Here is a 12,751-nt window from a genome sequence, read left to right as displayed (position 1 = left end):
CTCTTCACAGGCATTAAAATGCCTTACTAAAGTTGAAATACTTGCTTTGTTATTTTTCAGTATTCAAATATTCATTAATTTTTTCAGCTTTATTTTTGATACTGCTCTTTGAATAGCATCTAAAAGTGAATTATTGTTTTTTTAATACCAGAAAGGTGACTGCTTTTTTTGTCATAATTTTTTAAAGCAATATGATCACTTTTAAGAGTCAGCTTACTAATTACTTAAAGATAAAAATAAAACAGTCAGTTCTGAAATAATCCCAACTTTAATTCTGTTTAGTATGGCATCTGTCCTGTTAGGTAACCATTGAACTTTTTAATAGAAAAGACCTTTAAAGTTCAAAAGTATTATCTTGAAAAATAATAGACTAGTTCTATAAATACAAATATATAGAAGATAAATACATATTGTACCTTCAGAGAGGCCTCATTTGGCCACCATATGCCATTAATACATAAAAGGAAAAAAATGAGATTGGGAAAAAAAGTTTTGATAATCATGAGTGAAGTGGAATTTCCCTATAGTATTTGAAAATGGGAGGAAAAGGGTATAGACTATCCATTCATTTTGTTGATACAATATATTCATATAGTCTTATACTTATTTTATAATCAAAATAAAATTTATCATATTTATCTTGAATGTCCTTTAGAAACAAATATGTAGTTCCAGTGTTACTCCAAAATTTTTTGTTAGTTCAGTTAATTCTTTATTTTAAAAGGGTATGTAATTGCCAGTGTACCACCAATAAGTATTTCCATTCTGTTCACACGTTAACCCTATGGGTTCTAGACAGTGTATATGTATATATCTTCACAATTTCTTTTAAATTCTCAGACATAGCTGAAAATATTACTTGTCATTTACATACTTAATTAGGATAAGACACTTGTTTGTGTCAATAAGTGAGGTTAAATAGTGCTACAGTAACAGAAAACCAAAAAAAAAAAAATCTCAGTGGCTTACACAACAAAGTTTTACTTTTCCCCCTCGTTTTATAATGTGTTGGCTGCAGTTTAGAAGCAGGTCCATTTCCTTCACTCTGGAATCCAGGCTGAAGAAGCTGCCCTTTTCTGGGATATTGCCATTTTTGGAGTAGAGAAAAATGGATATGATGGAATCACGTGGGGCTCTTAAACAGAACTTTTGCTTGGGACAGACATATTACTTCAGTTCGTATTTCATTGTATGAACAAGTCACATGGCCAGTCCTGATGTGAGTGGAGCAAGAATGACGTGAATGGAGCAAGAGACTTCCCAAAAGGAAGGGCCTAGGGAAAGAGGGGCAGTAAATATTTTAATAGGAATAATTTCCCACATTACATTCTTGTAAAGATAATATTAATTATTAATTATGTAAGTATCTAAGGAGAAAAAAACCTAAACTTTCCCTAAAGTTTAATGGAATATCTCATTAATTTTTCAAATTCATGAATTATACAGCTGTATTTAAGTTTACTTTTGCAGTATGTATATTGTAAGGATTTCACTGAAATAGCAAATAATGTAATCTGTGTCAAGGTACTTAATCTTAGGGGAACAATTTTTTTAGTACCTATAAGGTATTTATTTGCATTAACCAGTAAGTACCCCAGGGATTATTTTCGTGGAAAACTAGACCTTCGATGTCAATAAGGAAGAATATTTCTGGAACCAGGTGTATTGGGGAAACTGTATACTATACCCACTTCTTGGTATTTACAGTGTACATCAGAATGTGAAATGCTTAGAAAAATCCTTGTGTTCATTTAGCTTTGCTTAACTCAAAAATTCCCAGATTTAATTGACTTTGGAACCTGTTTTACTAAGCACTACTTATTGAAATTTAAGGAAGTCATGGCATGAGGAAGTTGGTAGGACAATTATAAATTATTTATTAGATCTAGCTTCTCAATACTTGTCAACCTCTTTGTTAATTTTAGTAGTGGTTAGTCAGTCTTTGTAATTGAAAAACAAGTACATTTTATTTTTAACCTTAGGGTATCCTAATTCAGGGAGATACGCTGGTAAAAAGAATTATTCTGAATTGGATTCATCTGTTTTCAGGTGTTCTTTTGGTTTGGGGCCTCTGAGTCCTTCCTGGGTTTTGATCCTTGAAGAAGCTCTCATTACCAACCACCCAGAGATTCACATTATCTCAGAAGTCTTATAATGGTGTAGCATAGCTGACATTTTTAAGGTTAGGATTGTGAGACAAACTTGTTTTTAAATTGAATTTTTTAAAAATATTGAGACAAAAAACATGACCAAGTTCATATTTTATAACTTTTTTATTCATGTAATGAGAAAACAAAAATGATATACAATAAATTAAAACATTATCTTAGACATTAGTCTGTCCCTTAAAATTTTTATGAGTTATTAAAAATTAATATGGACTTTTCTGGTTTTTTCTTTACTTTCTCTTAAGGTAAAATTTAAGTTGCAGAATAAAAGAAATCAAATTCAGGGGTCAACAAAGACAACTTATAGAATTGGATAATTGAGAGTTAATTTAGGTAAGAAGTAAATGTTGGTGGTTCTTTTTATGGAATGCTTATATATACCCACAGCTCAGCCAGCGGGAGTGCCAGAAATATTAAAGAAAAGCTTACATAGCTGTTCGGTGAAAGGAGAGGAAGAAGTATTTTTAATCGGCAAGAACTTTCTAAAAGGAACTAAAGTTATTTTCCAAGAAAATGTTTCTGGTAAGTAGGCATAATACTGCCTTAGAGATTGTTGCATGTTTCACTTTATTATAAAGATATAGTCATAACTACAAAGTACAAAAATTTTCAAAATTTTATTAAGTTACTGTCTTTATTTCAATCAGATGAAAATTCTTGGAAGTCAGAAGCAGAAATCGACATGGAATTATTTCATCAGGTATAATTTAAACCTCTTATAATTTATTATTTATTCTTTGAGAAATTCAGTTTTGTTCCAAAATTTTTCTGAATCAACAGATTAAATTTCTCATTTATATGGGGTTGATGTAAATCATTCAAAGTTTCTTCCTTGGGTTTCTTTACCTGAAATAGAATTACTTGAATTGAGGCTAGCAAGGACAGTTCTTTATTTGAAAAAGTTATGGGCATTAGCAAACTACAGTTGTTAATAAAGGAAACATTTCTTTTCTAGTATTTATTTGCTCTGAGGATTTGGATTATCTTAATCTACTATTTGGTTAAATCAAAGGGAAACTTATTTATTGAGTACCTGCTGAGTACTAAGTACTAAGGTGTTTTATGTTTGTTAGTTACTCTTTTGCATTCAGGCACACTATTTGTTACACTTATATTAAAGAGTCTGTATTTTAGGACCTGACTATGTATTGTTTCTCGAATAACAAGGGAAAAAGAGCTTGAAAACAAGGATAAAGAATAGACTTAAGAATTAGTATGTAGAGCATCTAGGACCAAACTCATAGAAGTTGAAACTAACAAAAGAGAAGGACAAACTTATAAGTAAATCAGACAGAAGGCATATGCAGAAGAGTAACATAGATATAGTTCATAGAGAAGAAAGAAGAAGGAACAAACTAATGTGTGTAGTACATAAACCCTAAAATTTAGCATTAAATGCTGATGAGAATAGAAAAGAGCACATGAGAGCAAGCAGAGAAATGGAAGTGGCAAAAGTTGGAGAATCTATAGCCAATTTATCAAAAAAGTTTGTTAATTCCTTTGTGGTTTAAAAAATTTAATTAAAAAGTTTTAAACTGTATATATCTAATATATTGCCTAACTCAAAGCTAAGGGTATAGTGCTCCTTAAGACTGCCCTCACTTCAGACACCAGCCATAACTTCAGGGATCTTCTGGCCATTCTCACTTTTGAACAGTTCCCTTCAAATTCAAGGGTTCCCACTCACCCCTCAGATTTGCTAGAACAATTCACAGAATTTAAGAAAACACTATACTTAACAGTTTCAGATTTATTATAATGAAAGGACACAAATCAGAACCAGCCAAAGGTAGACACATAGAACAAGGTCTCGGACGGTCCTGAAGGTGTAATTTCCTCTCCTAAAAGATGCCTTACCTTCTCAAAACATCGACATGTGCCAGCATACCCAGTATTGCCAGTCAGGAAGCTAATCCAGACTACTGGTCTTTGGAGTTTTTATTTGGGATGGATTATATACTGCCTGTGTAGCTAACCTTTAGTCTCCAGTTCCACCAGAGATTGGAACTGATATAACATGTTTCAAAAGTCCCCCTCATAAATCACTTAGTTAGACTGTTCAGTGGCCAAAACCCTTAAACAAACAAAGATACTTCTATCAGACAGGACATACGAGGGGCCTAGAGATCACCTACCAGTAGCCAAGGGAAAAGGCTAGACCTCACTTTGAGTTAAATTAATTCCTCACTATATAGTATCATGTAAAGTGGAATTTCCTATATACCTAGACAGATACTATGTAGAAAGTTTCCCTCTAGCCTTATGCTACTATATGCTGTTAGAGATAGTGGGACTCAGCAGCCATTCCTTTGCACATTTACCATTGGACAGTCTCTGCTGGACTAGGTTTAACTGAAGTTCTAGTACCTGCTTTTTCACTAACAGTCTGTGTTTATCTATGTAAATCAAGTTGCTCTTGTGCCCCAGTTTTCTAATCTATAAAATAAGCTCTTTTACTAGATTATTTGAGGCTCCTTCTAACTCTGACATTTTATGATTTCTTATATAACTTGTTGATCAGACTATGCCTGCTCCCCATGAACAAACAGTGGCTTTCTCTGGAGGACTCCTAGAGGTTTGGGCCAGTGTATTATGACTCTTCTGTGTTCCTTATGATATTAAGAATTTAATGGATACTAATGAAAAACTTGTTGGTTCTTTTTATCACTTTGAAGAAAAAGAGGAATCTCTGGGGTCTGAGGTTCTTTTTGAGGGCACTTCAAACCCTAATTTCATCCAGGTTCTTATATGCCTGTAGTTTTGGTCCTGACCAAAGTTTAATTTATCCATGTTAGACTTTTGTGTGCCCTGAACATGTTTTATTTTTTGATAAGTTGGTTAGATTGATATAAACTCCTTTGCTAGTAATATTTTATTACAATTGGTATTCTTTACCTTATCCTGTGGTGCAGTTTTATAGATAAGAAAAATTGTTTTGGAGACTGAGAGGCTTGCCTTATAAATTATATAAAATACTAATGAAATAGCCCCAACAAATTATAGTCTTAACTTTCTGCTTCATATAGAACTTAATATTAAGTCTTTGTTTCGTCCTCCTCCTCACTCCCCCTTTCCTTCTTTCTCTCTCCTTCCTTTTTTACTTTTTTCTTTACCTTTGAGGCGTGGGGTAGTTATATTTTTTAAACACATTTTTCAGGGCATTTATGCCAGCTACAATAGATTAAAGAAGAATAATCATAAAAATAACCCATGTAGTGGAATGGAAAGGAATTATGTCCTAATTTGGTGGCTATATCTAGAGGTCCTGGGGTTTTTGCAAGCAAGTATGTAAACAAACTAAATCATAATATGATCTTTCATTAATTCTGTGGTTCTGCTGTCCATTAACAGAAATTGATCTTTTTCAGAGAACGCTTTCTGTCTTTTTTTTCTAAGGGGCTTTCTGGAAAAGTGTTTTAAAGTGAAATTAGAGCTGAGATATATAAAGAATCAATCCTAGAAACTATATTAAAGAAAAAAACCACAAAAAGTTTTGGAGTGAAGTGTGATCAGAAAGTACATTGAAAGTAAAGAAATTTTGAGTGTGGCCAATAAAGAAATAACAGGCCTATAAAGAAAAGTTGAAAGGGCCTCTACAATAACTGAAAATGACCAGAATACGGTATAGTAGGAAAGACCCCTTAAAGATAACTGCAAATTATAGTTAAGAATAATTGTAATAGCATTCATTTGAATCCCAGAAATCAACTCATCAGTTATTAAACTTTTTCTCTTACATAAAAATTAAGATTAACAAAGCGTGGGAAAATAGTCTTTATTTAATATTTGGCTGTTCTAGTCAAGGCCATAATATATCTCGTGCTCATGTATGTCAAATTTGATAAGCACATGGTCATATCTACTGCCATTTTAACAACTTTAGATGAATTCCATAGGACCTTAATTCCCTATTAAACATATGTAAAAGATAGACTTAAAAGATCTCTCTCCCTCCTCTCTCTTTCTCTCTCTTACATAGAATATGAATTTTTTCTCATGTATATGAATTTTTTAAAAGATAAGTTGGTTTTGAAAGAAAGCAGGAGAGTTTAATACCTTTAAATGTGGAGATGATTTTAAAAGGAAAGAAACTAAAAACATATATTAGAAACTAAGAAGTGGTCTATAATTCAATTTAAATACAACTTGTTTTACAAAACATGAAATAAACATCAGTATATCAAAAATAGAAAATTGTATAGATTATTATTTCTCAACCCTTAGTCTTCTGGGTTCTTTCTATTGCATTTTTTAGAGTGTAAGAATAGAAAAAAAGGTGGAGCTTTGGGGAAGATGGAATTTTCAGTATAATTATGGAAAGAAAGTTCTTGGAAGAAATGCCCAAAAAAGAGCCTCAGAATTTGTGGGATCAACTAGACTAAACAAAGGCTTGAGATCAAGTTTAGAGGTTATATATTTTCAAACTGGTTTTATTAGGAACTTTGTTTTATGTGTCTCCAGTTATTTTTATATATATATCCTAAATTGCAAAATGAATGTGGCAGTGATAAATTATCTTTCTTTCTTAGGAGAGTGAAAAGTATCTAGCACCATTGCTTGTAAGCTCTGGAAAAGAATATCTGCTAGGAAAGAGAAAATTGTTATTTTGAGCCCAAGCAGATTTTTATAAGAAATTAAAAGTCACATATTCTTCACTTTTTACCCCAAAGAGCATTCTACCTACTGCAGAGGCCACCCAATCTTTTTTATGTTTTGTCTGTATGAACTCTTAGCTCAGTGATAGTTAATTGCTCTTAATTTTTGAAAGTAGTACTTAAAAACAACTTACTGTTCACCACTCACAATTTACTTAGTTTTTAATTCAAATCACTTGCAGAATTTCTAGATTTGGATTGAGGAAGTATGAAGAATTAGTATGAAAATAGGCTCATTTGGTTTTAAAAAGATTTCAAATTAGATTTGCTTGCATATGCTCTTCAAAGCAAGTGGAGTAAAAGTTTTGTTTGTTTGTTGGTTGGTTGGTTTTGGGAGGAGGTGTAATTAGTTTTACTTATCTATTTTTAGAGGAGGTACTGGGGATTGAACCTAGGACCTTGTGAATGCTAAGCATATGCTCTACCACCTGAGCTATACTCTCCCCATAAAATTTTTTTTTTAATAAAATATGCATCTGACTTTTAGACACAAATTCTGTTACTAATTACCAAGAAATACATTTTTATTCAGAAAAGTAATTTCAATAATTAAGTTTACCAAATAATTTTAAGACCAGGAAGATACTTCACAAGTCCTTTTATTTAATCATCTCTTTTCCTGTAGGTAGGACTGCTTTATGATGTAGTTGCAGTGTTTAAACAAAAGAGGAAAAATGAGGGTGCACAAGATTTAAAAAAAACTCTGTTTCTTAGAATTGAAATCAGTGCAAGTACATTTTTTGATGGCCTCATGTGCAATTGAGTATATGCTTTCAGATTTCTGCCCCCAATACCTGTGGATGTACACACATTTATTTATACATGGTTTTTCCACCTAACTTTTAGAAGTGTGATTTTTTTTTTTTTTGAGATGGCTAACTGGGCTCAGGAAGCATTCTATTAATGCCATAAATAAGAAGCTCTTTTAAAATTTATAATGTGACTGTTTGGGGGAGTATTTATAAGACAGCTTAGAAACAAATGAAGTGCTCAAAAATTCAAGCCTTGACCTTGGCCTCATTTGTCACATGTTCTTTTCAGTTTTTCAACTGAGTTAGCCAGCTACCATAGTCATCAAACTCACTTCATCCTCAGCTGTCAGCATTGGCCTCCTGCATATCATACTCAGTACAGAATCATAATCACTACCCTTCCTTGATGCTCTCTCCCATTACTATAATATACTAGGGAAGAAGAGAACAAGTCAAATATGGTTCATGGTATCTTCTAAGAAGGTAGAGTCCCACTGAGTGAGTGCTGGTGAAACATTTATGAACTCTTCCCTTTTCTTAAAAGGATGCTTTCTACCACTGTTCTCACAAAAAATAACTTTAATTTACTGTAGTTTGGGTAAACTGAACCCTGTTGACTTCAAATGAGAAAGTGGTTAGGAAGCAGTTACTGTGTTGCAAAGTACATCCTACTGTTACGGTTGTACAAAACATATGGTAACTGATATTGTGCTTGGTGGGCGTATTTTTTTCTTCAAAATTTTTTCATTCTTTTTTCACCAAGTTTTTTGAGTATATTTTGTGCAAGATGCTTAACAGTGGAGATAAAAAGAACAAAGCATCTAGGTTCTCATGGAGCTTACATTCTTGTGATTGGAGAGGGACAAAAAACAAGCAAATAATAGTAATTTCAGGTGGTGATAAGTGTCATTGTAGACATAAACAAGATTTTTTGATCAGATGGGAGAGGGATGCTGCTTTAAATAGGATGGTCAGAGAAGGCTTCTCTGAGGAGATGACATTTGAATGAGACCTGAAAATGGGTAAGGAACTAGCCATTTGAAGATGTGAAGGGGTGGGTATTCTAGTGGGAGAGAACAGCAGGTTGAAAAGGCTCTGAGGTGGAAATGAATTTATTGTGTTAAAAAAAAATGGACTGAGAAGGCCAGTGTGGCTGGAGTGTAACAAGCTAGGGAAGAATGGCAATGAGATAAAGTTGACAGGGCAGAGACCTTGTGAGCCATTGTAAAACACTGATATTTTACCTTAAAAGCAATTTTAAGATTAATGTCCTGATGCCTGTGAACCTGAACTTTAAAATAATACATTTTCCCCCCTAGTCAGACTTTTTAAACTTCATACTAACAGGAAATGTACTTAATTATAGTATTTTATTTCAAATTTTTAATTTAAATATTTCTGACCCTTGTAATTTTCTTTCAATTAGAATCATCTTATTGTGAAGGTTCCCCCATATCACGACCAACATATAACTTTGCCAGTATCAGTGGGAATATATGTAGTGACCAATGCTGGAAGATCTCATGACGTTCAGCCATTCACTTACACTCCAGACCCAGGTATGTCAAAATAAAAAAATTTTTAAATTCTGAACCAAAAGTAATGATTAATTTCTAGTTCTTTGGAAGAATATGAAGACCAGCCAGCTTAAAGGAGAAAGTTGTGTACTAAGATGAAATGATATCAGTATTTTTTGGAGATGGCATTATTTCCTAAGATGATGGCCATCATACACTGTTTTTACTTTTACATTAAGAGAATCATTTCTGCCTTATGCTCTAATAATAAAAGAAAAGCTAGGGATGCTCTGAAGTCAGGGTCTCCAGAGTTACCATGTAAGTTACTCCTTAGCAAGAATTACCATTCATTGAATACCTCTTACATGCAGAAAGGTGAGAGTGACAACTTTGGGAGACTGCTAATAGCTTTTAGATTAGCTGGCTTATAGCATGCATTTTGGGAGAGGCGAGAGATAAACTTGGAGTGATAAGTGATGATATCGCAAACAGAATTATATGCCTGTAACGTTTTCTAATTTTTGTGATCATATCAAATAGCAAAGACTGTTGATGAATAAATATTTTAAATATAATGTAAAACATAGAGGTAAAATAAGTGCTTTAGAAACCAAAGCAGTAAGAGCAATTAAATTTAGAAGATCTCTGGTTAAGAAATAACTTGTGAGTTTTTTGCTCACATTCATTTAGTTGCCTCAAGAAGAGAAGACTTTCTGGCAGACGTAGGGAGAACATTTTGGAAATGGAAACTCTTCACATAAGCCTTATTGACCTAGGCTTGGTTTCTGCTGTGCTTGCCTTTGATTTACTTCATTCCTACCTTAGGCATACTTTAGAGTTAGCAATTACTCCATGTCTTGTAAGTTTATTGTTACGTTATTCCCAAATAGTCAAGATTCAGTGAGGTATAAAGCGAAAAATGATGGCAGGGAAAGAAAGCCCTGGCAACAAAAAGTAATGGAAACAATAGCTAGGACAGAGGTGCAACAAGTCTTGATAATTACTTTCTACCACCTTAATGTATCTGTTCCCTTTTTCTTCCCCCCCCCCCCCAATTATTGTCTGAGTTACAACATTGGTTATTTCCCACCAGTTATCTATAAAAGTATGCCACAGTATAGCACTAATGAAATCCTCTTAGTACTTGTTTCAAAATAAAAGATAACACGTAGAAATTTCAGACAGAAAAAGGCAACGCTTTAACAAAAATAGGAAAGAGGAGATAGGCTTATACTTAAAGATGAAATATTTGATTATTTTCTTTTTAGAAATGCCTCAAAAATCCACAAAAGTCTGACTTAAAACTAATGGTAAAGTACTTTAGTAACTGCTAGTTAGTAAATATTGACATTCAGTACTTCGTGTGAAGAGAAGCTTGCTTATGTGGGGAGAAAAATGTAATTAATACATTTGTGTAGGAAAGTAAGAGGGAAGTATGTGTGTGTGGGAATAGTCTTTACAAATTTTAATTTTTGCTATCCTGAAAATACTGAGGTTTTGTTTCTGCTGATCAGTTACAAAGAACTTTAGGACTTTGAAATGCTTAGCATTAGCACTATGAATCCTCATTTCTTAGTGATGAATGCTGATTATTAGAAATTTCCCTTTGATAAATTGCCAAATAAAACAGCTTTTAAATCTTCTATTTGAAAGCCTATACTAATTGGCTGTATTTGGCCACATTTAGGCAAACATTAACAAATTATTCTTTTTAAGTTTTTCTCCCTTGTATTTTATATGTCATAGACAGTAGTTACTCTCAGAAAATCTTAATGAATAAATACATAATATGCAAAATTTATGGTGAAATATAATGTTTCAGTTTCTGCCTTTATGATGTAGCTAATTAAAGAATCTTCCCATAATTTCACTTTTTTGTATTTTATAAAGTGCAAGCATCTTTTTAGGTGTGTATGAGAGAGAACATGATTTTAGGAAAACTTGGCTATAGAAAATTTGCACCGTTTCATTATGATAAACTAGTCACTGTTGTGATTCTTCTGGAGACTGTGTTTAAACATATGAGTATTCAGTGGTATTGAATTACTGTAGTAATTATAATAGCTAAAACAGGCCCACCCCAATTTTTGTGAGTCAGAGTAGAAATGATGACTGTGATACCATTTTATCTGAATATTTAAAAGTTATAAATTAAAATAACGAATTATTAAATAAAATATATCCTGTCTTCCTGATTTGATCAGGACACCTTCATAATAGCCTAGAAGGCCAGATTTGAATTTAGAATTTTCAAACTGCTTGGAGTTCCAAGCTGGAATATGGCAATATGAGGAAAGATTCCCTAGCCTGCCACCCTTTTCCTTCTCCTGGCTCCATCCTCTACCTGGAGGGCCTTAATACACTGGCTGCTGCTCCAAGCTCTGTTCACGTTACAGGCCTGAGATTTCACACATAGTCTAAAGCGTAGTTACACAGAAAATTTGGGAATCTGCCAGAGAGAGGGCCCCTCTAAAGCTCTCTGGGTCTGTAATGCCAAAAATATATTGCATGTGCACGCTCTCAGGCATGCACTTTGCAGAGTCATAAAATTTTTGCTTCATTGCCTGTTAGTCACTGAAGCTTTGCTTAACCATTAAAGCACCTTGAATTTGTTTTACTTTAGTCTATTAAGACACAGAAATCATATTAGTTATTTTTTGCAGTGACTCTGCAGTGCTGATTCCTGTAAGAAATGGAGGCTAAAATATTCATATTTTTTGTTGCTTTAGAAACAGATGACTAAAACTTGTTTTAAAAGTAGAAATTTAAAATTTTTTCAAAGATTAGTTTCTATTTTTAGATCTGTAATTGTTAGGATTAATGTTACACTTTAAAATTGTCTACGGATTTCCTTTCCAATCAATCCCATTCAATTGATAATTCCATTCAATTGATAGTTCATTCACATTATCATTTGTTGCCCCTCCTCTGAATCTTATGCTAAGATAAATTTGTGTACATTTTGTCTCTCTAGTCATAATTAACTGTTTCTTTATATTCTCTATAACCATCATTTCACATTGTCCTGTTAAGAATAAATTGAAAATAAGCTGACTCAATTCCCAGTTTGAATAATTGAAAAAATAGAAATTAACATCTATTTGAATAAAATTCTTATACAACATTTTAAGCAAAAACCTGTTTATTTGAAATTTATTTAACTTTACCATTCGGAGCTGATCTCTACCTTAAACAGTCATTAAAATTTTCATGATAGATGTAGTTGATATGACTAGGTATAATAACCTAGCAATTCTCCACTAATAATAGCAAAGATATTTTTTCTAAGGCTTTATAAAAAGAATAATCATAATATTATAGATTTTGTATGTTCATCACAGTTTTTTTTAAAATTTAGTTCAATTAACTGACTAATGTTTCTGAATGAGTGTTTTTTAAATAAATCATTTATGTAGGTAAATGGTGGGATTTCTTTAATGCTAGTGTTACGGTATATTTGGTAAGTTTAAAAAGTCCCATAAATCTTCTGCTCATCTGATATCAATTTGTGTACTGTTACAAGAAAAAAATTTTAAAGTTGCTATTGCTTTTATTTTGTTTTGTTAAGTAAGCGTATGCTTCTGCTCACTTGGAGATTGGTGAATTTTAGAGCACAGACTGCTGGTTATAAAAACTCATCTCAACTTAGAATCTCTGCT

At 32.7% G+C, this 12,751-nt stretch overlaps 1 protein-coding gene across 11 annotated transcripts in view; it reads left to right on the top strand.

Moving 5' to 3' along the window:
• The window catches only part of NFAT5 (nuclear factor of activated T cells 5), a 114,283-nt gene that overhangs the window by 81,524 nt on the left and 20,008 nt on the right, over positions 1 to 12,751 (top strand). For all 11 annotated transcript variants that reach the window (XM_064489017.1, XM_064489018.1, XM_031458172.2 and 8 more), the window contains 3 exons: positions 2,556 to 2,690; positions 2,816 to 2,868; positions 9,002 to 9,134. In XM_064489017.1, coding sequence (XP_064345087.1) covers positions 2,556 to 2,690; positions 2,816 to 2,868; positions 9,002 to 9,134 — 321 coding nt within the window. The remainder of the gene's footprint in view (positions 1 to 2,555; positions 2,691 to 2,815; positions 2,869 to 9,001; positions 9,135 to 12,751) is intronic.

Source organism: Camelus dromedarius, chromosome 9 (assembly GCF_036321535.1).
Source record: "Camelus dromedarius isolate mCamDro1 chromosome 9, mCamDro1.pat, whole genome shotgun sequence".
Classification (NCBI taxonomy): domain Eukaryota; kingdom Metazoa; phylum Chordata; class Mammalia; order Artiodactyla; family Camelidae; genus Camelus; species Camelus dromedarius.
Note: the sequence above shows the minus strand (reverse complement) of the source record. Positions and strands in the feature narration are given on the sequence as shown.